Here is a 27,037-nt window from a genome sequence, read left to right on the forward strand (position 1 = left end):
CCCCTCTGCCAGGGCTGGGGCTGTGCAGTGACACCAGAAAGGCTTGTCCTGCTCCAGGCATATCAGTGCGGCCCCTTTGATCCCCCTTTCTCCAGCCAGGGGGTCCCATTCCAAGCACCAGCACCAGCACGTGGCTGGTGGAAGAGCCTCTCTTACCAACCCTCTTCCCCACACAGCCCTTGCATATGGAGTGGAGTCATGTAATTCTCTTTCAGGTTTTTATCCACTAAACTCCAGGAGCCTTCCAGTGCACCCACAGTTCTTCCAGTCCCCTCACAGCTCTCCAGTCCCCTCAATGCATCCCTGTAGAGCTGGATCATCCATGCCACTGCCAGTCCATGCCCTGCCTCCCTGCCCTCTTTGGAGCACTTTATGCCCAGACTTCTTTCAATTCCCTGGGTTTTAAGCATATGCTTGCAGTTAATCCCGTGCTTACATTTTATCCCAAATTGGAAAAATTGGGGTCTTCGGGCAAATTCTCCTGCTGTTCAAGGCAGCTGAAGGGCTCCCTCTAATTTAACTGAACAGTAATCCTCTCTCTCCCTGCCCTGCTCTCCTCCTCCCTCACTCAGTTCTAGTTCTTTCTTCCCCCACCCCCTCCTCCTCTTCCTCCTCATTGAGTACTTTTGAGGTTTTGCTCCTTCCCCCCTTTTTCTTTTCTTCCTTCCCACACCCTGGGGAATCAGTGGGAAACTACCTGGTTTCCAAGGGCAAAGGAGAACCTGGGTGCTTCCCAAGGGTGTCCTCCCCCTCCCTGCTCCTGGGAGTGGATGGAGTTATAATCTGTGCAGGAAATTATCACCTACTCAGTGAGGGGATGCCCTGGCCAGGTACAGACACATTGAGAAACGGGGTGCAGCCTTCACAGGGTATGGATATGGGGTGGGAGGTGTGGGATGGAGGGGATGTGAGCCTACTTGAATTCCAGCATGGCAGCTGTCGGCTGGCACTTGCCAGGAGAAATGTTTGCCAATTGAGAGGCGACATTTCTCCACATTTCTGTAATTAGAGCCACACTGCAAACACAGCTGGGAGGGGAGAGATGGGGCTCTCGTGCTCCCCAAAGCTGCTTCCAGCCTGCAGGACTGTCCCCAGACACTCTCGGGTGTCCTTCTGCCTGGCATAGCTCATGCCCCTGCTTTGCCCTTCACTTTTGGAAGATGCTCCAGGGATGTGATATGGGAGGGAGGAATTTGGGCCGTAAATTTATTTTGCAGGTGAAAGGATGCTTTTTGTCCTGGCTCCTTCCTCTGCCCCACCACTCCAAATCCTGACATGCTTTTTCAGGCTCTCACCTCCACACTGTTTGTTTGTTAAGTATATTTTAAAAACCCCACCCAAAACAAACAAGGCTAAAATGTGCAGCCATATTGAACCCTCATCAGCCTGGGCTTTCCCAGCCCTGGAGGCTGCAAATCTGGGAAAGACTCAGTGACATTAAACCAAGTCATGGACATAGTTTCCTAACAAAGCCACTTCCCACTTGTAAGTGGCAGGAAAAGCCACAGAGACTCTGCTCGGGGATGTGGCCTGCTCAGTTCATGACATCTCGCCTGGCATCCTGCCTGTCCTCACCGCACAGCAGGGGAAACTGAGGCACGGGGCAGGCTCGTGACTCACCTGCCAGGAGGATGGATGGGGCCTGCAGGCTGCAATAACTCATGGTGATGCTGCAGGGAAGAGCAGGGAAAGGCAGGATGCAGATGTGGGAAGGGGGTGTTGGCAGCAGCTGCAGTGGGTCTGTTTGACTGGAGACTCTCCTGGGCAAGGGGGTCAGGAGCCGAGGGCCAAATTCCCAGCAGTTTTGGTCTGGGACAATTCTCTCCCTATCACCTGGGATGCCTCAGTGGGACAGTGTGGGCTCAGGGGGAAGCCCCGAGGGGTGGAAACAGTCTTCACCAACTCTGGGACATAGGCAGAGCCTTTGGGGTCCTGCTGCCAAGGCACCCTGAGACAGGGAGATGTTGCCCTTGCAGGGTGGGCACTCTGTGGGGCTGGGGAGGGGGTCAGCCCAGCTGGCACCCATGGATGCATCCCCTGGTGAGGATGGAACCCCACTGGGTGCCCAGGGCATCAATCCACAGGCATGGATGACACCCCTCCATCAACAATGGACAAGGGGAGGGTAGAGGTGTAATTTGTTTTGGATCTAGCCCTTGGTAAGGAATTCTAGCCAAGCAATGGGGCTGGGGGTAGTCCGAACTTGCTGGCGGGAGTTTTGCCCCTCACCCTCAAATTCACCTTTACCCCCCTCAGCCCTGCTTGAGCAGTGGGGAGGGAAGGATGGTGCTGACCAGAGCTTGCAGGGGCTGAAGCCAAGGGCAGGGAGCTGCAGAGATGGGGCTTTCCCAGTCCCTACCACAGCTCACCACATCCCTTCCACACTTCTGCTGTCCCCTGAGACCCCCCAATGCCACCTCCTCCCTCTCCTCTGCCCAGGGTGGCCCCTTCTGATGGCCCCAGCTGCTGCCAAGCTGTGGCTGTGTATTTCCAGGCGCTCCTTGTCCCTAGGGAAGGGGAATGTGAGGAACGTGGCCCTGTGCACCCTGTCTGCTCCTGCCTGGCCACCCGCTGGCTAAGAATAGACCTGGCTTGGCCAGACTCCACCAGCACTGAGGGGCTGTGGGGTGTGGGAACCCCCAGCCACCTTCATAAAAAAAAAGAAAAATTAGTTTCTCTGATGCCCAAAGTGTCCCTATGCTGGTGAAGGGAACCCAGAGTGTTTCTTGCTTTGAATTAATATGATTTTGAAGTAAATCTCTCTGGAAGCCTCATGTATAGGCAGGGGGGTGCAAAGCAGCCCCCCAGGTCCCAGTACCTCCTGCCTCCTGAGCTCCCCTCTAGGAGTTCTATGAATTGAGGGGGAATCTCCTCCTTTTTTTCTGCTTTTAAGTTTCTTTTTTCTCCTTAGGGAGTGATTTCGTGGAGCCTCCTAATTTCAGCAGCAAGCATGATGCAGGAGCCAGAAGGCAGCAAAATCTCTCCAGATGTTATCACAACAGGGAAGGGAAATCATCCTCGGTTTAAAGCTGTCTTGTAAAACACTGCTGCTGGCTTGGCAGAACCCTCGGGGTGCCAGCTGGCCCTCACTGCCCTCAAAAGTTTCACCCAGGCCCCACTTTCAGCCAAGAATCTCCAACTTAAATCAAGGTGGGACCTTCAGCCTCCCCCTGAGCTGGACAGGCACAACCTCATGTCCAGCCCCATCTCCTGGGTGGACTTTGTACCTGTGTTGAAGGTAGCCTGGTGTCCAACCCCATCCCATCTGCTGCGTGGACCTTGGCCCCGTATGGAGGGTTGGCTGTTGTCCAATCTCACTGGCTGCACAGGGCTTGGACCTGCACTGAAGGAACCTGGTGTCTGCCTCTGTCTTCTGCATGGAAGGCAGGCCTGGGTTGTCTGTCTGCCTCTGGACACAGCTCAGTGCACCCATCATCCACCCTCGTGTCATGGTAGGACAAACTCAGCTCTTATGTGGATTCTCTGATGTCTAATTAGGGCTGAACCTGCGTTGCAGTCCCTGAATGACAGTCTTGAGTGTGGCTATTTTCTATTTTTTTTTAAATCCTCTTCTCCAGAAAGCAATTTTCATGAAACTTGCAGGATCTTGATGATCTTGGAGACCTCTTTTCCTCCACTAATGGGCCAGAAAGGGGCCAAGGAGCTCAAAATTACCAGTGAAGAACTGAGCTAGATGGAGCACACCTGCACCAGCCTGCTTTCCCAGGCTGAAAATACACTTGGCTTCCAACTCAGCTCTCACCGTGCCAGGTCTCTGCCCCATTAGCAACGCACTGCCGGGAAGGGGGGAGAGGAGGGAGCCTGGTGTGCCGGGATATAAAGCAGACGCACCGGGATGTGGCCGTGGGAAGAACGGACACCGGGTGAGTGTTGGAGTCTGGGGCTGCTGCTCCCGGGATCTGGGGACCTCGGCAGAAGCATGAACGCTTGGGATGTCACCTCCCCGTGGGCGTCCTGTGCTCGAGGAGGGTGGAAAGCAAACAAACACCCGAGCGTGGGCGGGCAGACACCTGCCTTCTGCTTGTCTGCCAGGTGCAACGAGCCGCTCCCAAGCCTCAGCTTCCCGGCGTAAGGCATGACCGAGGGCAGAGGCCATCGGATGGGAGAGGGACGGGTGGATCATCCCGATCCCTTCATTTCCCCTGCTGCTTCGGGCTGCAGCAGATCACAGCTCTTTAAGGCTGCAATAATCCCCAGTCTGGGATTAGTTTTGCACCTAATCACTGCAGAACAAATACGAAGTTTTATTTACAGAAGCAGAAGAAAGACGAGGCCGGGGACGGGGCGGGAAGGGGGGCTCCGGGGGGAGGGTGTGCCAAGCACAGCTGATCCCAAGATAATCAGGAGCTGGAGGGCAGGAGGCGATCGCTGACCTTGGACCCCCCTCCCCGGCTCTTACATAAATGTGACATTGAGAGCTGGAGTCACAACCCTTGTGAGATCCAGCCTTGTCCCAGCTTGGGCTTGGTGACCCCCCCAGCCCTTTGAACAGTTCACGTCTGGACTTTGGGGATTTCTGGCCCTGATTCAGTCCTTTCCTTAGGCACGTGCTTCACTGTGAACCCACGAGCTGTCAGCTCTGATGGGAACTGCAATTCAGGGGAGATGTAGATGCTGCAAAGGGATGCTGAGCTTTCATGATGGGGATGGGGGAAGCTGGGTGCTGCAGTTATGTTGCCTCAAAGCCAGGCTGGTCCCCAGGGATTTGTGTTTGCACTGGGTTGGGGTGGCAGCTCTCCTGCTTGAGACCCTTGTCCCTCTGAGTCCACAGCCCACCTGCAAGAAGAAGCTGAGCTGCTGCTCGGAGGGTGACAAGACATAGGTTTATTTTTCATCCATGCAAGTGAACAGCCTGGGAGCAGGCATATGAGGGGGGAGGAATGTGCTCCATCCCTCCCCAAACGGCCCTCTGTCACTCAAGCCTCTGGGGCTTTGCCCACAGGTCAGAATTGGCTGGTGGGTGACCAGACTGGACCAGCTCCAGCCCTGGGCACAGGGGCAGCTTGTGATGACTCCGTGCCTGCCGGAGCCTGCATTTCTCTTTCCCCTGATGCAGACATTGACAAATAAATATCTCCTCTCTGCTTTGGCTCTTGCATAGTGGAAAGGAATGTCTGACCTGATAGGAGAGAGGAGTCCTGGGTTGTGGAAACCCATGGCTTCCTTGGCACGTGTGCCCATGGCTTGGCTGCCAGCCTGGCCAAGTGCCCATGCTTGCACCCTGTCTGTGTTGCCCCGCTAGTGGCTGCCTTATTTCAGTTCCATTTCTGAGCTGGTTTTGAAGGCCTTTCTCCTGACTGAGAAGGACTTGATACCCAAGAAGATGGTGGTGATCAGGAAGATGAGTGCCAGGGCGAGCAGGACCCAGGCACCTGCTGTGGCTTGACTTTTGGTCAGGGACATTCCCAGGAAATCAGTTTTGCTGGAGCCATCTTGGACTGGAGTGGATGGAAAAAAAAGAAATGAGAGACACGGTTGGTGCTGGGGGCTATTGGCTGTGGTATGTTGGGTCACCAGATCTCCCTTTTGCTGGTCTCTTGGATGCCCTTTGGACTCAGCTCCATGAGGAATCAAGGAGAAGCATCCAAACACCCCGTGGGTTTTGGAATGGCCAAGGGGCACCAAGAGATCTCCACCTCGTCCTGACCTTGGTGAGGGCCAAGCCCTGGCCCATCATGGACTTGCTGTGCTTGGCTGAGCCCTGCATACCTGTGTAAGGAGTCCAGCTGTACTCAGGCCAGCCCAGGACCTCCCCATTCTTCTCATTCTCCTTCTCCAGCCATGTCATGAGTGGTTCAAAGTAGCTCATCAGGGCCTCTGCTGACATGTTGGGCTGCCCTGTGATGAGCTGCATGGCTTCAGGCCATGGTTTGCTGAAACCCAGCTTCAGGGCATCCCTGTGGCAGGAGAAAACAGCTCCAGTGGGTTTCCTGTCACCCTCTTGGCTGCCAGCCCCTCCCTTTCCCTTGGGGCTCTTGATGTCAGCATCCCTGTGTACAGTCTGTACCCCCAGAACCATAGGGCTGCCAGCCCAGAGCACAGGGAAAGATGTTTATCTTGAGGAGAAGAGGGGTTTGCACAGATTAAAACCTTCCAGTGAATCCAGCCTGATGCAGAGCGGTCCCTGGGTGAAAGGGTTAATTTTGCAGGTGCTTTTCTTGAAGCAAGGGGGTTGTTTTCCCTAAGGAACTGGGGGCTGGGAGGAGGAGGAGGGAGCCTTCCCCCTGCCAGGGGCCTAGCTACCATCTAGTGGCTGCTTTTGCAATCACAGCCCCAGGGCCCAGCCTAAGGTGCCCCTGCCCAGGTATGGGATGGGAGGGAGGGATGACCAGGGGCTGTGTTGCCTCCTGTCTTGCTGGGCTGGATTTAAGGTATTAGGGGATATGGATGGCTTGGCTTTGCCCTGCTCACACACCTACCCCAAAATCTTCCCAGCCTTCTGGGACTGGTAGATATCACATGTGTGCAGGGGACCCTTGTGCCCGGCTGCATCACAGAGTGCCTGGTGGAACTGGAACTGGATCACGAAGCTGACGAAGTACCTGGTGGAGAGGGATGAAGAGATGGGAATGGACCCTACTAGTACCTGTGCAAGAGAGGATTTTCCCCCCTTCATTCTCTGGTTGCACCCTCTGGAAGAGCATCACTGGCTCTGGGGCTACACCGGCTTCAGCTCAGCTCAACCAGCAGAGGCCATTTCTCCCATAACATATTTTATGTTTGTCAGAGTGGATTAGCTTATCTTCCTTGGATAGGGACGAATTCCCCCAAATCCAGACTTCTCCTCTGAAGCTCCACCAGGGTCCCCAGAGCTGCCCAGTCCACGCAGGATGGTACCATCAGCCATGAAGAAAGGTGTAATCAGTGGCATCTGAACTGGGGATCCTGCTTTCATATCCAAGTGGTACCCCTTGTGCCCCAGCCCTGCTGGCTCACCTAATGTAGGGGACGTTGGCAGGGATGTGAAACTTTGCCCCGGGGTCAAAGTCATCTTCAGACCTCAGTGCTGGTGGGCACAAACCCTGGTACTTCATCCTGGGTCAGAGAGGGAGAGTTAGGCCAGCTTGGAAAGGAAGAGATGAGGTAAAGCAGGAAGGAACATAGTGGGATGGGCGGACAGAAGGAGGGGCTGTGTATCCCATCATTCCTATTGTAGTCAACTGGACCACAAGGAGAAAACACCCAGTGGGATGATGGCCAAGGCCCTTGTCCCAGAGAAGGGTCTGAATTCAATCCTACCTGAGGTTCCACCACTCCTTGTTGTACTCGTCCTCCTTGATCCGCCCATCAAACACCTTCCAGCGCCACTGGTCCATGAGGTACCCGAAGGGCAGGAAGGCGATTTTGTCCAGGGCAATGCTCATCAGGTAGTTAATATCACTTTCTGCCCAGGGCATGAAGATATGAGCAAGGCACTGCCATACCCACCTCTCCTCCTAGTATGGGTCACTCTGCCCCAGAGCTGGGTGTCCCCAACAGGTCTTGTCCCTTCCGTTCATGCAAAGCCACCATATATGTTCCTGAGTCCTTCCACCCTGCCCAGCCCCTCCTGACCATTTGCATTTCCAGCTGTTCCACTCAGCATCTCCACATTTGCTGTGTGGTCCTCCAGCTCACCTTCATTTTCCATGACTTGATCCAGCAGATTGATGCTGTGCAGGTGTTTGGGAGTGGAGACGGACAAGGCCATGACATCTCCAACAGCCTCGTGGAAGCCAGGGTTGGCCCCATCGCGGAAGGAGACGGGCTGATCCTTGTACTGCAGGAAGTACTGGACGTGGCCCATTTCGTGATGCACTGTGATGAGATCGTCCATGTTCACCACGGTGCACTGCTTGATCCTGGACCGGGATACAGGGTTTGGGGGAGAAGGGAGGGCAGTGGTGGCATGAAAACTTCTGGGAACCATCAGATCCCCTTGAGCTATTTTTCCTTTCCATGTGCCCCCACCCCACATCTGATACCAGGCCAGGCTGGCCCTACTCCATGGGGTTGGTCTCTTCCTTCTCCTGCATCTCCTGCTGACCCTGCCCATTCCCTGTCCCTGTTCATCAGCTTTTCCATTCTCCAAGACAGGGCAGGGCAGGCATAGCTTGCCCTCCATCCACCATGGGGGCTACTGCCAGCATCTTGTGTACCAAGAGAAGTGCCATAGTCAGGGTGCCACAGCCACAGACCAAGATAAACTGTGGTTGCATCAGCCCACATGCCCTTATTCTTCAAAGATGCTTCTTTCTGCTCCAGCACCACATCAGCTGTGCCACCACCTGCTACCCATGGGCACCTGAAGTCCTTGCGATTGTAGAAATCCCAGGCTGAGGCATGACACACCACCTCCCGCCCATCTGATGGCTTCTCAATCATGGACTTGTCCCAGAACTCCTGTGGCATCGGGATGAGGCCCAGAGAGGTGAAGAAACGGTCTGACTCTTCAAACATTTTCTTGGGTGTCCAGCCCTGGGGAAAGAGCAGAGACCTGTTGAGGGGCAATGGGTGATGCTGGGGTGCCAGGGCCTGTGGAATGATTGGAGGATGGGGGTAGCCTTGTTCTGGGCAGGGGGGTTTTTGGAGTCAGCTACACCGGGATCCAGGTCCTGGCATATAAAGGTAGGGAGAGAATCTGGATGAGGCATGGATTTTTTTGGCAATGCTAGAGCATTGAGCAACATGGGTGGCTGCTGCATCCCAAGGGACTTTCCCAGAGCAGCCTGGAAAAGCACTGACCTGTTTCTTCATGGCTGGAGTGGCATCCACCTTGGTGGCATCTGGGAAAGGTATCACCAGGTCGAAAATGTTGGACCATGACTGAGCCCACATGTTGCCTGGGAAGCACAGAAGAATGGCATACATCAGGAGGGAGACAGGGAGAGTAGAGTAACCAGTTAGTCCTTCTTCCTGCACAGGTGGATCATCCTGCCTGGTCCCTGCCTTGCTGGTCCCAGCCTTGCCTGGCCCCTGCCTTGCTGGTCCCAGCCTTGCCTGGCCCCTGCCCTGCTTGCACAAGGGCAATGTAGGCAGGAGCCCACCATGCAAGAGAGGTCAAGTCATGCTGAGTATGCTGCCCTTCTCTGGGGCAGATTGGCCTCTACAGACTCATCCAAGGGGTCCTTGTCCCTTCAGCCAGAGCTGAACAGAGACCGGTCTTAATTCTTGGCATGGCTCAGAGCCAGCCACATCTGGTGGGAGACATAGCTTACTCAAGCAGAGCCCTTACCTAGTAGATGGGCAGGGATGGGACCCTTCAGGTTTATGTGCTCTGCACCATACTTTTTGTAGAGGGCTCGGCGTACATAAGCATGTAGGTTGAGGTACAGCGGCTGCAGCTGCAGGTACAGCCTCTCCAGATCTTCTTCAAAGGTGGACGTCTCATACAGGGATCTCCAGTAGGCTCCATTGTCTCTGTAGCCTGTGGTAAGGCAAGAGCAGAAGCTGTCAGACTACGTCCTTCATGGGCAAGAGTGTCTTGCTGTTCAGACACCCCATGTCCCTCCATATCATGACAAGCCCAGTCCTCTGCTCACAGGGGATTAGGACCATGGTGGACACTAGGGGTGCAGGGCACTGACCATTGAGCATGGCCGCCTTGTTGCTCAGTTCCACATATCGCTTGTAGTTGTTTCTCATTTTCTTCCCAGAAGCATCTCGCCAGCCCTTCCAGGCAAAGAGGAGCTCATCATAGTCCCGAGAGGTGGCCATGATGTCTGTGAGATCTAAGAGAGAGCAATGAAGCCACAGTGATCCTGTTGGATGGCCTGAACTGGTGCAATGGTTCTATACCCGATGTGTTGCTCAGGGGCCATCTCAGAGAATTTGAAAGAACCCTTCATGGCCTTTCTTTGTGCTCCAATTAAAAAAAATCCCTCCCTTCTAGGCCAGTGCAGATGCCTGACAGGACACCGTGCTAGCTCTTACCAGGATCCAGTGGGTGACAGGTTTTGTTCTCTCTGCAGACCTTGGCCACGCTGTACGTGGTCTCCATATCTGAGAGGAGGGTGTTATACTGCAAAGGAGATCAGAGTATGTAAACTGGTTATCCTTGCTCCTGATACTGGAGAATGTCCCAGCCTACTGAGGTGTTTTTGTGTATTTTACTCTGGTCCCTTTCAAGATCAAGTGTGACCACAATGGAAGCAACATGGAGTCAATAGAAGAGGGCCTGAGGCCAACAAGTAATGTGCCATTGTCACCCAAGCACCCAGGTCCTTCTGCAGCCTGGGATAAGCAACCTTTGGGTGGGGAACCCTGAAGACAAGGATTCTGGCTTTCTGTAGAAGGTACCAAGCTATCACCTTTTTCAAGGCAGACAGTGGCTGCCCAGTGGCACTTGTTATATTTTGAGAGAGACTTTTGTCTTCACACAGGGTGATGGCAAAGGACACCTTCTCCTGCTCTGTCCCCTTGCCACTCACCTCCTTCAGCTCATTCTCAGGCAGGGCTGCCCTCTCAATGACACTCAGCTTCTTGAGGATGCGGGTGACACTTTGGTCCTGGAAGTCAGAGGTGTCAAACTTCCTGGCCCTCATGCCATACTCAAGGGTGTGCTTGGACATGGCCAAGTTCTTCTCCAGCTACAATGAGAGAAGAGGAGTTACTTCGGGGAGAAGACACAGGCCATCACTAGAAACACCATCTGACTTCCCTTGACTGACACCCTCCCCACAGCTGCCTTTGTTCATACCTCATGGAATGATGAGGTTTTTCATGGAAAAGGCACCACCTGGGTGGTGGTGAGAGCATTACCCCTTTATGAGGGGCAGAGGCTGCCCTGGTTTTCAGAGCTCCTGTGAAATGTGCCCTGGGTACCAGCTGCCTGCCCTGGCTATTGGTTCTCCCTGTGCAGCCCCAGGGTTGTTCCCATACCATGATCTCCTTATTGTGGTCAGTGATGTTGGTGTTGTAGGCCCACGATGCCTCGGTGTAGGCATTCCACACTTCCTCTGCCGTGCTGTTGTACTCGGACAAGAACTCTTTAGCTTGGGCCTCATCTGCTATTTTGTCTAGAGGAGGAAATAAATGGGGGAAGAGGTGAGGAAGGTCAGGAGAGTTGCAAGAGCACTATCCTATGGAGGAGCCATAGTTGAGCTTTTCCCAGAACTGCAGGTCCATTGAAGGATGCCACAACTTGGGAGCAGGCTGAGCTAAGAAATGGGGGCAGAGGGGCCCTGCTGGGGTGTCCCATTGGACAGAGGATGGGATAACAGGACAAGCTGCATGCTTAGACCCTCCCACATGAGCACAAAGGATACAGCTGAGAAGACCCTTCACACCATGACAGATGACATCACTACATGGCTTCAGACAATGGCACCTGCCTCCTGGGAAGCAACGCCCTGTGGGACTTCACTGGAGCTGATTATTTCTGTTTCCTGGTATGTGGACCACCCCACCCACAGCAGACATCTCCCTCTGCACTCTTCTGCCTGCAGGTTAACGATGTCCCCTGGGGGACTGCTTCCTGGAGGATGGAGCTGAAGCCTTACCAATGCCTTCAGGGTAGCCTTCAGGGACAGGGGGACGCCAGTCAAACTCGGGCCAGCCCAGCACTTCACTGGTCTTGTTGTTCTGCTCCTCAAGCCACTTGGTGACAGGGCTGAAATACTCCAGAAGGGGCTGAGCATCCATCTGACTCGTGCCAGTGAGATTCAGTAGGATATCCTGCCATGACTTGGAGGACCCAGCTTTCAACACTTCCCTGCAGAGGAGTGCAACAGCAAGAGCCAGCGTGACACCAGGAGATGGATGGGAGAGAAGCAATGATAGATTCTCAGCATCATAAGGGTTGAAGATTCTGTTGCTGAGAGGCACATGAACTTGAGAACTGTCTTGGAATCCACCACCTGCCCTGTATGTGAGAACTGAGGACTCCCTGTCACACACTCATGCCTTCAACACCCTGGGAATCAACATGAGCCGACTGTGTTTTAGTGACCTCTTGTCTGGGTGTAGCTCGTGGCAGGGACAATAGCAATACTCTGGTGAGGACCACTCATCCCACCCCAGAGCTTCCATGTATTTCCACCCATCCATCCATTCATCTGCAAAGCTAGTTCTCCAGTTCACTTTTCCTTCCTTCCTTCCTTCCTTCCTTCCTTCCTTCCTTCCTTCCTTCCTGCCTGCCTGCCTGCCTCCCTCTCTCCCTTCATTTGCACACCATCAGCTTCCATGCACAAATCTGCCCATGGTGATTGTCCTGACCCTTCTCTGTCCCCACCTGAGTTTGTCTCCAGCCTCTTTGGACCTGTAGATGTCACAGGTGTGCAGGGAACCGTTGTGGTTGGCCGCCTTGCACAGCGCCTTGTGAAACTGGAACTGGAGGATGAAGCTCACAAAGTACCTGCCAAGGAAGCTCATGAAGGTCAGAACTGGGGACAAAGGGAAGCAGACAAGTCCCAGAGCTCAACCCCACCATTTGTGGTCCCAAGTGTTGGGAGATCTCTATGTCTTGAGCAGGAGCAGCACATCCCAGTCCCTGCCCACAGACATCATAGAGGTGATGCCCTACCCACTGCATCCCAAACCCTTGCCAACACTTCCTCTACCTGATGTAAGGAGTGTTCCCTGGGATGTGGTACTTTGCTCCAGGGTCAAAGTTGCTTTCGTTCCTTGAAACTGGAGCACATATACCCTGGTATTTGGTTCTGCGGACAACAGAGAACAGCATGAGCGTGGGAATAATAAGGGGTCAGAAAAATCAAATCAAGGAATGGGAAGGGATGACACAGTGCCAAAGAAATCTGCACAATTTCAGCGTGATTCCATGTATTTCTGTCTGTCTGTCCATCCGTCCATCCATCCATCCATCCATCCATCCACTCACCTATCTATCCATTGTTCTCCCACCACCTCCATGGCTACTTTCCCCCTTTTTCTTTCCTTTCCTCTTTCCTGCTTTCCTTCCTTGCACATCCCCAGCTTCCATACCCCCATCCACCCTTGGTGACTGTCCCCTACCTCAGATGCCACCAGTCGTAGTTGTAACGGCTTGGGGGCGTGCGGCCACTGAACACATTCCAGCGCCACTGGTCGATGAGGTAGCCAAAGGGCAGGAAGGCAATCTTCTCCAGGGCCATCTTCAGCAGGTAGTTGATATTGCTCTCTGCATGAAACAGAGTCTGAACCAGGCTAGGAAGGAGTCTGCACAGACAGCACTACAGGGCACAAGACCTTCAGTGGGCAAAAGGGTGGGCAGATCTGGATAAGAAATGGGGCCAGCATTTCAACATGTAACCTTGCTCCTAGAGAAGGCTGGGTAGGACACAAGAGGTTTCTGTAGATACAGCTACTACCTGGGGCAACATGTGCTTTTTACTGAGTGGGGACAATGACAGTGACAAGTGTGGTGCCCCCTTGTCCTTAGCTCAGCTCTCAGAGTGAAAAGGTCTTTGGTGAGTGTAACTCTTCACAGTTCCACCCTGGGGCCTCAGGGTGAGGGAGCTTGGGCAGGTTTGATCTGCAGTCACACCACTGTAGAATCTGATGGTTTAAACCCAGAATTAAAGTCAACTCTAGGACAGTCACCACTGCATCATGAGGAGCACAGGGGATAGTGACATATATTTTTCCCCTCAAAGAAACCTGGGAAAGGAAGTTTGGAGAAAGACCTGCTGGAGACCCAGCTGAAGCTGTGGAGTCAGAGAGGGGTTGGCAGCACTGCCCTGAGGGGCTATTGGCTGCCATCACTACGGTGGCTTGGCTGCCAAAGGCCGACAAGCCAGGCAGCAATGGCTTAAGGCAAGGACCATCTGTTTCGTGGTGTTCATGCAGTACTAGCCCAATGCTCTTGGCTGCTGTGATGTCTTTCTCATCATAAAATGTATTTAATGACATGGCAGGAGGATCCCGGGACTGTCCCTCCTCTGCCAAGCAGCTGCCTGGGGCAGGTCTGGGAGTGCTCACTTTCCTTTGCTGCCGTCTGCTTTGACATGTTGGCTGAGAGATGTCGGGTAGGGGATGAGGCTCTTGCCAAGCTGGGCAGTGCCTGCCGGGACAAGTCCTGCCCTGCCATGCTGGCTAGCAGCCGGACACGTTACTTGCGAAGTGCCCTTGTGCATGTAAGTGCTTGGTGCCACCTCCACAGAGCCACACTGGGAGTTCCAGTGGTGGATGCTTCTTGGCGAGGGAGGGAGGGAGGAATGCTGGAAAGGTCAAAGCCAATCAAGCACAAAGATGTTGTTTTCAGGTTTGGGCTCTGATGGTGAAGGGAAAGGCACAGACAGGCTCTGGAGAGCATCCCTCCTGCCTCAGGGGTGAAGAGGATGGAGCCGAGAAGGGCTCTACATGGACCCATGGAGATGAGAAGGGGCTGTGGCAGTTCTGGGCTGTGTTGCCAGACTGCAACCCACCCTAGCACATCCCAAACCCTTCCCAGTACCACAGGCAGTGCCAGAGCCCTCCAGGTCACCCAGCTGCCCAGGGTAGCTGCCATACCTTCATCCTCAGTGGCATTGCTGAGGAGACCGATTTTCTTGAGGTGGCTGGGGGTGGAGACAGAGAGGGACAGGACATCGCCGATGGCCTCGTGGAAGCCAGGATTGGCCCCGCTGCGGAAGGACACGGGCTGGTCCTTGTATTGCAGGTAGTACTGGATGTGGCCCATCTCATGGTGCACCGTAAACAGCTGCTCCATGGTCACCGATGTGCACTGCTTGATCCTGCCAGATCAAAACAGCATTGCCTGAGCCAGGTGAGGGACCCTGGCTGCCTGTACACCCCCTTGATGGGAAGGACTCCCCACAGTCCCAGAGAGGGTGGCAACACCCCATGGGGTAAGCGACAGGGGAAGGCAGGGCAGCATTGTCATTCCAGACTTGCTGTCTGTGGGCTGTGCGGCCAGGCTGGGGGTACCCAAGGGGTGGTGGAGGGTCTTGCTCTGTAGCCCTAGGTTCCTGCATAACCCCACAGACCTGAAGTCCTTGCGGTTGTAGAAGTCCCAGGCTGAGGCATGACACACCACCTCCCGCCCATCCATCGGTTTCTCCAGCATGGACTTCTCCCAGAATTCAGGGGGCATCTCCAGAAGTCCCAGGGAGGTGAAGAACTCCTCTGAGACCCGGAACATCCGTGTGGCATTCCAGCCCTGGTAGGCAGCAGGCAGTGGGTTATGGCTGAGAAAGGGGCTGCCCATGCCCTGGGCATTGCCTTCAGTGCTCCCCCAGCACCATGGGAAGGTGGTGGGTTGCTCTGAGGGACTGAGATCCTGCCCCTCTCACTGTGATGGGGAGGCCCAGCCCCAGATTTGGTGTGAATATCCCTAAAAAGCACTGAGAAATGGTGCTGGAGCTCAGCAGGGGCAGGAGAAGGGAGCAGGGCTGATACCCAGGAAGTGTTTGAAGCTGTGTGATGGTGTGAATGCAGCCCTCAGCCCGGGGACAGTCACCAGTTCCAGTGCACTGCCCACTTTTGTCCACCTGCTGCCTCTTTGGTAATTGTCAGAGATGGAGTGAGATAATTTCTTTGCCCCTTCCCCTCCCAGACGTGGGTTTTCTGTTGTCCTGTATGGAAGTATGAGAAACGACTCCCATGGGGTCAATGTCATGGACCAGCCTTGGGCAACTCCCCCTGTTTTTTCTCCCTGGTGCCCCCAATGTGTCCCTCAGCCCATCACCTGCTGCACCATGGTGCTCGTGACATCAAGGTTGGGCTTCTCCGGGTAGGGGATCATCAGGTCATAGATGTTGTTCCACTGCTGAGCCCACATGTTCCCTGAGAAGAGAAAATAGCTGGAGTAGAGCTGATGGCAGGTCAGAAGGGACACACTGAGAACTGGGACCTCTCTGGCCTTGTGTGTGCCTCTCTAGACCCCACCAGCACCCCTGGGCACAGGCTGGGGGAGACTCATCCCTTACCCAGGAGGTGAGCAGGGATGGGACCCTTCAGGTTGATGTATTTGGGCCCATAGTGGTCATACAGCTTCCTCCGGACAAAGGCGTGCAGGTTGAGGTAGAGTGGCTCCAGCTGGGTGTAGATGTGCTCCAGGTCCTTCTCAAAGTTCTTTGAATCATACCAGGAGCGCCAATAGCTGCCTGTGTCAGCAAATCCTACCACGGATATAGGGAAGACCTCTGGCTCCAGACCCTGGAGGTTGCCCCCACCACCCACTCCCAAAAGGTGGGACCAGGGACTAGCAGCAGGACTTTTCCCCCTTCCCCAAAGTGTTGGTACCTGGGAAATAGAAGCTGGATGCCTGGCTGCATGTGGGATGGGGAGAACAGCAGGGCATCCCAATGTACCAGGTCTGATTTCCACCCCGATCCCTGACCAGTCCCTGTTTGTGGATCCCCTCTGTTTGTACCATCATCCTCATAGGCCTTGTTGCTCAGCTTCACAAACTCCTCGTACTTGGGGCGCAGTGGGTTCCCCGCGGCATTGTGCCACCCCTCCCAGGCGTAGAGCAGCTTCTTGTAGCTGCGGGATGTGGCCATGATGTCTGAGAGGTCTGGGACAAAGGGGACAAGTAGAACATAAGAAAGTAGAACATCAGAAATGTGCCACAGCTCCGCAGAGGTGCCACCACTACCACATCAGACCGAACTGCCCATCCTCACTCTGGGACAATCCTGATGAACATGAGTGGGACATGCCAACCCCAGCCTACTGAGGATGTGGGGACCAGGACAAAGCCATGGCCATGGGGTGCTCAGCAGCTGGCAGGATCAGTGGGACAGGGACCATACCTGGCTCCAGATCCCAGCACGTGCCGTTGGGCAGGCACACCTTGGCCGTGGAGTAAATTTTGTCCATGTCACTCAGGATGGTGTTGTACTGTGGGAATGGAAAAGACATTGGGGTTACAAGGGGACATGAATGCCCCTTCAGGAGGGATCTACAGGCTTCCCAGCTCTAGAGTGTGTGTGTCTGGAGGGATGTGGAAAAGGATTGGTGTGTTTATACAGCATGTTTTTGGTGAGATAAGTGTGTTTTCACTCAGGGTTTTTGCACCCTTGGCATGGTGGGAGCAGGGAGGCTCTTTGGGACAGACAATCCCTGCACAGCCATGCTCCAGAGAGAGCCTGTTTATAAAGTTGTTTGTCAGCAGGGCCACAGCACAGGCTGTTTATCTAAACAGATTAAACAAAAAAATGAGAAGAAAAGGAGGAGGATGAGGGGGATTTATTTCTGTGAACTTCAACAACAGCAAACAATAGCAACAGGAGGTTTCCTGGAACGTGCCTGGGAAGCCCATTCCCAGGGAAGGAAATTCCTCTGCTCCGTCCCTCTCTCCACTCCCATTCCTCTGCTCCAGCTGGGCAGAGGGGATGGAGATGGGGACAATGGTAGCTGTGGAATAGAGGTGCACAGGGATGGGCGAGACATGACTGATGTGCAGGGAGGAGACATGATACTGTCTGTTATTTGGGAGAAGGCAGGGATGGGTTTCCTGGAAGGAACTGGGGCCAACAGTTCTCCGGAAGGGATTGTATTGCTGGGCTTTGCCAGGGTTTTGGGAGGAATGGCTGTCAGGGAGCTGTGGGTCAGGATGGAAAGGCCTGTCCCTGTGCTCATGCAGAGGTGAGTGGCTGACAGCCTCAGCCTGGGCAATATTTTCATGCATGGAAATCAAAATTCAGGTGAACTGCCCTGAAAGGTCAGGACTGTGATGGGAAAGGCTCAGGATGTCTTGATGTCCCTAGCATGGAACTGCGTCACCAAGGCACAGCATTCCTTGTCTCATAGGGGTATTAGGAGCCTAGTGGCTGTATTAGCCCTCCTTTTCAGTGAGCTGCATACCTGAGGAGCCGAGAGGGGCTGGGATGGCTGCCCCCAGCCATGGGTACAACCTGTCTGATCTCCAGGTGATGCCCAAGACTGCTCTGTGTAAGCAGGAAATATCCAGCTCCTGCTGGGATAGCTCCAAGACAAAGTTAGGGCTGGCTAATAGGGCCAGCAGGCACCCCAAATGCCCTGAAGATAGCACCTCATCTCCTCCTCAATCACTGTGCAGAGGCCAGTGACACCCTTCAAAATGCAACAGGTCATCAGCAGTCTAGATGCTTGTGAAAAATCCCTCTAAGTTGTTTCACAGCATCCCAGCCATGCCCAGGGCTGCGATGCCACCTCGCGTACCTGCTCTCTCTCATCCAGGGGCAGGTTGGAGGGTCCCAAGGTCTGGATGGAGCCAATGATTTTCCTCAGCTGGGGGTCACTGAAGTTATTCCAGTTGTTGCCATAGAGCTCCTTGGCTTTCTTTCCCCACAGCTCTGTAAAGTTCTGCTCCTCCAATGACGCCTTGACCTGCATGACAAGAGGGGACATGGAGGATCAGGACCAGTTCTGGGACATGCCACCACTCAGTGCTCCTGATGAGCATCCACTGTGGAGGCCAGTGAGGGTGTTTTGGAGGGTCTCATCTGGTCATATTCACCTTTCTCCTTCCTATAATCTCCTCACTATGTCTGTACACTTCTATTTCTGTACATTTCTCCTTTGGCTGTCTACACCCCGTGACCCACAAATGCCAAGTCTAGGCTTCATCCATTTGCTCTGAGTCGCTGGTTTTGGGTGTCTCACTGTCACCCAACTCCTGCCAGCCCTGATCTCCCTTCTTGGGGCCATGGGCTGGCAGGGAGCTGCCGGCATTTTGGGGGGCTATTTAGGTGGCTGGAGCTACAGCCATGATTTTGGGATGGAGTGTATTGCAAGTGGTTGTATCCCAGCCAGCTCAGTGTCAGCTGTATTTTTGGGAAACTGTGGTTGTTTGAGAGTGTCCTGGCCCCGTGCAGGTGGAGCAAGATGGTGCAGAGTGCCTGGTCAGTGTCCATGTGCTGTCCTGGTGTGATTTACGGAGCTCATTAGCTGTGACTCGTGGCATTTTTAGCCTGGCTACAACATGCCTGGTTTGTTTTATTTTAATCCTCACATTCCCTCAGCAGGAAAGAAAGGGAGTTATGGTGCAGCAGAGTTGGAGGCTGTCCGGGGCAGACACGCACACAGCTGTGGGACACGGGGGTGGGAATGCCAAAAGTGCCAGGTGCCCCTGGCTACCCAGCACTGCTCCCATCGCTTCCCTTGGACATCCCACAGCATTCCCTTGAATGCCCACAGCATCACTGGTACCCAAGCCCCCAGCATGCCAGGACATACCAGCCCCACAGACCCCCTGCTCTTGCAGCACTGCTCTGAACAGGGGATGCCTTTACCCCTTCCTAGACCCCATGCAGAGCTGGAGGAGCTGGAGGAAGCAGAGTCCAGGTGTGTTTTGTTTTCTCCTTGAACACGTGCCTGTGTTTGGTCAGGAAAATTGTACCCTAAACTTTCCTGATGGCTCTGGTGGAGCAAGTTCAGGCCAGTGGCACTGCCTGAGACCCCCTTGCCATGGCCATGCCACCAGTTCTGGCCCTTCACCCGACATCTGGGATCTCTCTCTGGAGGGCATGCCCCTATGCTGGGCTCAGAAGCCCCTTGACACTCACAGTCTCAAAGCCTCCCGACCAAAGCCCCCACCCCACTCTCTCCTGCTCATAGGTGCAGGTGAAGACTCAGATGCAGTTCAGGACACTGGGACTGCCTTGGCCCACGCACCTGGAGAAGTTCTGCACCCAAACATGAGCAGCCCCCAAACCCCAAACCCCATCACCAGCCTCTCACCCAGAACCCCCGCTTGTGAGAGTTGGTACATCTGTCTGTCCAGCATCCCTCTGTCCATCCCTGCCCTTGCCTTTGGCCTCCTGCCTCTCATGTCCCTTTGTTACAGGACGGCAGGCACTGGAGCTGCCCATGCCCTGGTGGCCTGACTCAGCCCCTCATGTGTTATAGATATGTAGGGTTTGCCTGGCCCAATGCTTTTCCAGATCTCCCAAATCCAGCCTTTTGGGTCCTGCTGGCCAACTGTTACTCCTTCAGCAGTCAGTGATTTCCCATCCCACCACACCTTCCTGCTGCCCCATTGTGGGCTGATCTCAGTGGTTCAGATCCCCCCTCTACCAGGGCTGGCTCAGGAGCCTTGACATTGCAGGGAGCTCCTAGAAATGATCCTCACACATTTAATAGAACATTAAGGGGGGAAAGCTGGTCTGGAAGGACCTTTTGAGAAAAGTCCATTCAAGGTGTTCTCCTGGCCCTAACCTTGGACTCAGTGCGGCCGGGATGTTCCTACTATGCCCCAAGGTCCCCAGCCCCACCACATCTGCTGCTAGCACTGGGCACTTGCCCAGACATCACGTCAGCTTGACAAAAAAAGGCTCAAGGGGCACCTGGGCCCTCTTGAGTGTCCTGCCAAATTGGCAGTGGCCAGACCTGGCAGTGATCTTTCCCCTACACAGGAAGACACATTTCCTTCCTGCACAGGGCACACTGTGCTCCACAGGATCTGGAGGGTTCAGGGCTGTATGGCAGCCCCTGTGTGATACTAGGGTTGCTGAACACACTGTGGTCAGGAATGGACTGCACTGACCCTTGTGCACCTGTAGCCATAGGGCTGGCAGGTGTATCCCTTGTCCATGACCCCATGCTGGGGCCACTGGCAGTTCCCTGGGCATGGCTGGGACCGGGGAAACCACCACAGCCTGCCCAGGCACTGCCATCCCCTGGCCTGGGCTCTGCTGCAGCTCACCCAAGAGCAGCCCTGCGGTTGCTCCAGCTCCCTGCCCCACTAAATACAACCCAGACACATGCAAACCCCTGGGAAAACACACATGCCTGTGGGATGCACACAGCGTTGTTTCCTGCAGGGGCTCTGCCCACAAGGGCTAATGTCTAATTCCCTATAGCTTGGAGTGCTTTCCCAAAGCTGTCTTTGTCCCCATGAGCTGGGGACACAGGCACAAGAGGTGGCAGCCTCAGTCCCGATGCCACCCAGTTGCCTGTGCACTTTGGGCGCCTGGTGTCTGCCCCAAACTAAAACCCCCAGCACGGTGATGTGGTGACACCAGCCAGGGACGGGGACAGGGACAATTGACACCTGACCAGCTCTGGAAGTGGGAAAGTGGAAGGTGCTGGGAGGAGGGAATCACTTCTAAAAATAATCTGGACTCTGCTCTGGGACTAGAGCTGTCACACTGGGGCAGAGTCTCTCTGGAAACCAATATGGGGCAAAACCCTGCGGCTCTTGGACTACAAGTTCCAGCCCTGGTTTGCCATCCTGAGGTGCCGAGACAGGAGCCCACAGAGAGGAAGGGAACCACACCAAGTGTCTCTACCGTGACCCAGCCCCCCCAGTTCCCGGTACTGGGGACACCCCCGTGGTGGCATCGCCCCCGTCCCGCCACCCACCTGCAGAGCAGCGTTTTCGGCCGTCAGGTTGGTGTTGTAATTCCAGCTGGCCGAGACGCTCTCGAAGAGGACGAGCTCGGCCGTGCTGTTGTAGTCTCTGGCGAAGAGGGTGGCCCCTTTCTCGGTGGCTTCATGCTGGGGGGGCTCGAGGTCGGGCCGAAGGGCACCTGCCAGGCTCAGCCACAGCAGCAGCCCCAGCGCCGGGGGCATCGCGGCGGGAGCGCGGCACGGAGCGGGGCTCCGTTCGGTGCCTTCCGAGACAGCTTTGCCTCCGCTGCCGGCTGCTTATAAGCCAGCAGCTTTCGCGCAAACCCTGCCCACCGAGCCTGCCTCTCCTCGCAGATAAGACGGGAGCATTCCACTCTCTCTTCAGCGGCTCCCAGGCTTGCGGGAAGGAGCAAGGAGCGAGCGCTGCGTTGGTGTGCAAAGTCCTTTTGGCTCCTGGCACTGCCAGGAGGGAAGGGGAAGGGGCTGGGACAGGAGGCAGGGAAGGAGATGGAGGAGAATCAAGGGGAAAGCAGAAAAAAGAAAGGAGAAGGGAAGGGGTGGACCGGGTGGGTGGACGCAACTCCATCCCTGCAGGGTCCCGGTCCCCTCCCGACTTGGCGCGGGGGGATTCAGCTCTACTGGTCCATGGGGCTTGGCAGGACATCTCCCCACGTCGGCATCACATCCCTCGGCAGCACCCCGGCCACCTGCCGTGGGCACGAGGGCAAGCACAGAAGGGAAACTGTTCCTGAGGGGCACAGGAACATCAAGGTCCATCTCACACTGCTTTCTGCCAAAGTGACCCCCTTCCCATCATAACCTCATTTTTCAAATAAACAGAGTATTTCTCCTGTCTGTGAAAGAAATCACATCACGTCACATCACATCATACCAAGGGTTTTGTACTTGGAGGAATTAGGCTGATGTCAAACAAGTAACAAAAAGTTCCTTCAAAATGAAAACCAGACCCATGTTGATAGGCTTGATAGTTCGTTTGTTTTGTTTTGTTTTCTATTTAATCAACTAAATCCCTTTTCCCCAGGGCCTGGCCTCAACCCTGGGAATGATGCCTGGGCAGCACTTAAGCCCTGTGCTGGCTGAACATCACTCCTTGTGGGAGCAACCACTGGGACACAGTGACCACCTGCCATAGAGAGAGCTTCTTTTGGGAGGAACAGAGGGAAACCCCTTGAGTTTTGTCCTGCTGGGAGCTGCAGAGCGGCTGGACACCGTCATGGTCCATTGCAGTGCATCCATGGGGTTACTCTGTGGGGAGAGTGTGGCCACTCAAAAAAGGACAAGTCCTCCTGTCAGCACTGGGGACCTATGGGCTGTGCAGAATCATTAAAAAAAAAAATGTCCTTAGAAGACTGCAAACCTCTGATGTCTATCAAACCTCACTCCAAAAATCATGACTTCACAACCTGTTTTAGCACCCTCCACTTGCACAGGCTGATGTGGGCATACTAAAACTGTTCATCCCCTGATCCCAAGCCCATGGGGGAGTGCCAAATGCACTGGCACCACCTGCGAGCCTGAACATTGTGGAGCTGGAGACAAAACTAGCATCTGCCTCCAGCCCCCCTTGCTGACCCCTTTCCCCACCAGCCACAGCTCTCTGGAAAGTCCAGTTTACTCGGAAGTTGGAAAAAAATTGTTGGTTTGGCTCCAGTTTGGCTGGAGACCAAGCGCCAATGAATGGAGATTTCCTGCCTCCCTCCAGTCTCTGTTCCCAGCTGCGCCAGGAAGGGGTTTTCCCGGCTCCAGGTCATGATGCAGCCTCTGGCACCAGTGGGCCTTTCCGGAGAGTAGTGAGGCTGAAAGAGTCTGTGCAATGTCACTGGTATCCAGAAATCCCAGCGTATGAGGCCTTTTCCAAGGCTGATGTGTCCAATGGAAGAGCCTGCAGGAGAAGAGCAGTGCTCCATCATTTTACACAGGAGCGTCTTCCAAGGTTGGTGCAAGATGGGCTGCTGCTGCTGGACTTTCTGCAGGAGAAGTTCCGCTCTAAGGCTGCTTCTCCAGGGATGCTCACAGCTGTATGTTATCCTATTCTGTGGAACTCCAGCTGGAATTAGGCAGAAAAATATCCCACATGAAGGAGAGCACTGGCAGGTGATGTGGCTGTTGGTCCAGGAAGGCAGGTGAGATGCCTGCAAGCTGTCAGATGCCCTTTGCTGCCTCTGTGCTGCCTTAAATCCATTCTGTGCTCCAGCACCCTCCAAGGATGGGCTCAGAGTCACCTGTGGGCATTCTGTGGAGCAGAGGGACCAGAGCCTGCTCTCTCCACCCTTCCAGGGATGCTGGGGTGGGTGATGGACATGCATCTTCTCCCATCCTGCAGGGTACCCAGAGCTGCCAGCACCACAGACCAGAGGGGCAGGAGATACGGAAGAATGTGAAGAATGCGTTGCCATGGAGACGGATGCGGAACTGCTCACGGGGACGTGGGTTGGGGGACGCTGGGTGAGACGAGGTGTCCCCGGCAGCTGTCCTGTGCCAGAGGATGCTTCCCATCGGTTTGCATCGCTGTCATCACTCCATGGAGACTTTGTCCTCCCCTCCCCAGGGCACATGTGAGTGGACATGTGTGTGTGCGACAGCCGGACTGTCACCACAGTGCGTTGGTGGTGACACTGTGGCTGTGAATCATGAAGTAGCGTGATTTGCTCTCAGCATTTTGGGTCAGTTCCTTGGCTTGCCAGACCTACAAAATCTCCCTGCCCACAGTCAGGGAGTGCTGGAAGGGACGCTCACTGGTGCAGCACATAATTCCCAAAAGAAAGAAATAAGGAGTTTTGGCAGTAAATGTTTCTTAGGGGAGCTGCAAAGTGTCCATGATGGTGGTGTGATGGGAAAGGGTGAGCAGGTATGGTGGAACGAAGCAGCAGGGATTTGGGGATGGTCCTGGTGCCAGCTGGGAAAATTTGGTGATTTATGTGGATATATCGTAGCCCTAAGGCCTCTGGCTGGGGATGCTCAGGCTCATTTTCCCCTTCTTTTATTATAAACCACATTTTTGGCTTCTTCATACTACCATTTCTCAAAGGGTTCAAGGTTGCTTCATAACTTGTCTGATCCATCTCTCTGAAGAACCAAGGAGCTCCTGGAGGTGGGAGAAGGGATTCCCTTTTGTAGAGAAATTATTCCTTCCTGATTTAAACCCAAAAAGAGCTTTTTTTTTAGTCTAGAGTGCAGCCCTGTGTGTCACTTTTGCTGGTGGCTGTGGTTTTGTGGGCATGACGACTCCTGCACCTGTTGGTACAAATCACTGCACTGAGAATTTTTTCCTCCCTCTCCAGACCCTGGATTTAAAGGCTGCTGCTTTATTTACTGATGAATTCAATCAGTTATCATAGTGTATAATTCGCTAAGCTGCTTTCCCAGCTGTGGTGACGCTGCCGTGAGGGAGAGGGGAAGGAACACCCACCCAGTCCAAATTTTTCATCTAAACAAACAGCTTTTTTCTGATCCTTAAAAAAAAAGGGGAAAAAAAGAAATAAAAAAGAAACATCCCAAGCAATCAGTTTTTTTGCCATTTATTTCAGACCTCTGATTGCTAAAATAATTTTGAACTGTTCCAGTGAGTGTTGAGGTTGGTGGAGCCCTTCGATGTTACCTGGATTTGGGGACTGTAATGGCAAGAGGGACCCAGGAATTCTTGCTTCTGCTGTCAGACTGCGAAAGGTTTCTGCTGAGTAGTTTTGGCAACACTGTGAGGCTGTTTCCAGCTTTCCCCTGATTTAAGGTGTGTTCAAAGCCTGGTGTGTTCCCTCTGAGCGGGGATGGGGTGTGATGGACTGAGGGGGAGCTCACCCTGGCTCCATGGCAGCAAGTGCCGCTTTATCACTCAAAGTGCACACTCAGTGGAATGCAGCAGAAAGCTCCTTATCATCACAATTTCAACCCCACCCCATAAAAACTCTTTCCAGGACACTCCTGCCCTGGGACAAGGGTTTCTTGTCCTGAGGAGACTTGTCCTGGTGCAGCTGAGGGGACACATGTGATCCAGGCTGGCTGCACGGGGAAGCCCGAGAGGACCATGTGTTTTTTCCACCTAGGCAGCTCGGTAGGGCTGGAGGTGAGTGGGAAGGGGATGGACATGTGGTTTTCACCATCAGATCTCCTTAGCATCAATTCCAGTTTGGGACCAGTGCCAGCACCCAGGGGATGTCCCCACTGCAAAGAGAGCCCTGAGGATGTGCTATGACACTGCAAGGCCCTGAATATGCAGTGTGCTGAAGGCAATGGTGGGCTCAGGGCTCCTAAATGATTCCCATGTTTTGGGAGGGTCCTAAATAAATGTAAGACCTACCAGTCCCAGTGCAGGATATGTGCACAGTACTGGGCACACAGTCAGGAGCATCATAGGACAGGAAGTAAAAACCTGGCCAGAAATCATTGCTAGTCCTTCATCCTTCATCTGTCCTCCTTCATCTCTCCTTCCTCCACCTTAATTTCTCATCCTTCATCTCTCATCCTTCATTCTTCGTCCTTCATCCTTCAGTCCTTATCCTTCATCACTCCATCCCCCATCTTTGCCACTCAGCCAGAGCTGGGCATGATACGGGGTGAGCAAAGAGGCCAACGTGTTCCCTCTGCACCCATCAGCCCAATAAAACACGGCAAAGTCCATTATTCCCTCCCCCCCGCCTTTAATAACCAAAAACAATCCCAGCCCCGAGGCAAGTGAGTGTGACTGTTCCAGGAGCATTAATCATCTTCTGGGAGCCCAGCGCAGGTTATCGCTGCTGTTTATCCAAGCTGCTATTAAAAAAATCGCCATAAACACACCTTCAGCCTCTTCTGAAGGAGATGAAGTGTTTGCAGGGGCTGTGCTGGGCTGATTGTATCGCCTGCCCCCTGCAGCAAAGTTGTGCTCCTGGCAAGGAGGGGGACAGGGTGGCTTAATTGCTGCCAGGAGCAGAATCAGAGCCTTCTCCAGCTGATTCGCAGCCTGGAAAGGAGCCAGCTTCTTGAGGAAGCTTTGTCCCAACCAGGAATTACCTGTTTTTCAGCCTTCACTGCACCCCCGGGAAACTGGGGATCAACCCTCTTGATGTGACACAGTGCTTAATCCCAAGTCACCCCTCAGCCACCCTCTTGGCAGCCACTGTTCCTTCCAACATGACTTATTTTTTTCTCTTATATTTTAGTGAAAAAAATGTTCATTTAAACATGGGTTTGGGATTTCACATGGAACAGCAGCAGGTTAGGTTGTTTCAGGTGGCAGCTCAGCTCCTCTGAGGCAGCTGGGCTCTTGAATTTCAATCCTCCAGGGAGGCATCTTGCGAATTAGCATTTCTTAGCAATAAAAATTTGATTTAGGAAGGACAAGCAAAAAACCAACCAAAAGAGGTTAGATCAGCAAAATGGTAATTTAATAACCTGTGGTGGAGAGAGGGAAGCTGCCCATGCCAGGGTGGGAGGAGCAGTTGGGCAAGGACAAGAACTGCTGGTTTTACCATGAATTATAAGTTGATGATGCTCTTATTGGTTCCTGTGTTCTTGACAGTCCAGGACAATCTTGGAATGGGCACCAGGCTCGGCCAATAGCTGGGGAGCTGGGGCAGCATTCCCTAAGCCACTTCAGCTCCCTGATCTGAAAGAAGCTGTGGCAGTCCTGAGCACCCCAGAGCATCCTTGAACACCTCTAAGCATCCCTGAACATCCCCCAACCATCCGTGAACATTCTTGACGATCCTCAGGCAGCTCCAAGCATTTCTGACCATCTCTGAGCATCGTTGCGTAGCCATGAAGATCCCTAGACGTTCCTGAGCAGCCTTGAGCATCCTTGGGCAGCCCAAGCATCCCCTCAACC

General features: G+C 54.0%; 1 protein-coding gene across 1 annotated transcript; it reads right to left on the reverse strand.

Moving 5' to 3' along the window:
• Window positions 1-4,822: 4,822 nt before the first annotated feature.
• ACE (angiotensin I converting enzyme) lies at window positions 4,823-21,653 on the reverse strand. Its single transcript, XM_085083347.1, has 25 exons — window positions 21,229-21,653; window positions 18,085-18,252; window positions 16,695-16,782; window positions 16,313-16,456; window positions 15,867-16,058; window positions 15,626-15,723; window positions 14,925-15,097; window positions 14,449-14,672; window positions 12,973-13,117; window positions 12,561-12,659; window positions 12,233-12,355; window positions 11,502-11,713; window positions 10,882-11,018; window positions 10,431-10,589; window positions 9,934-10,021; window positions 9,588-9,731; window positions 9,236-9,427; window positions 8,746-8,843; window positions 8,306-8,478; window positions 7,639-7,862; window positions 7,261-7,405; window positions 6,958-7,056; window positions 6,441-6,563; window positions 5,731-5,918; window positions 4,823-5,459 (listed from the first exon to the last, which is right to left on the reverse strand). The coding sequence occupies exons 1-25, from the start codon at window positions 21,436-21,438 to the stop codon at window positions 5,272-5,274; spliced, it is 3,834 nt and encodes a 1,277-aa protein (XP_084939473.1). The 5' UTR covers window positions 21,439-21,653; the 3' UTR covers window positions 4,823-5,271.
• Between the last annotated feature and the right edge of the window lie 5,384 nt (window positions 21,654-27,037).

Source organism: Lichenostomus cassidix, chromosome 27 (genome assembly GCF_008360975.1).
Source record: "Lichenostomus cassidix isolate B80296 chromosome 27, HeHo_3.0, whole genome shotgun sequence".
Lineage (NCBI taxonomy): Eukaryota > Metazoa > Chordata > Aves > Passeriformes > Meliphagidae > Lichenostomus > Lichenostomus cassidix.

Bases quoted from the DNA above. Each gene is read 5' to 3' on its own strand.
- ACE (XM_085083347.1), bottom strand. From the start codon at position 21,438: ATGCCCCCGGCGCTGGGGCTGCTGCTGTGGCTGAGCCTGGCAGGTGCC. The intron at 13,118-14,448 runs GTATGGCAGCTA...TGTTTCATGCAG, and splicing joins CAATGCCACTGAGGATGAAG to AGAGCAATATCAACTACCTG. The intron at 8,479-8,745 runs GTCAGTGCTTTT...CTCTTTCCCCAG, and splicing joins CTCCAGCCATGAAGAAACAG to GGCTGGACACCCAAGAAAAT.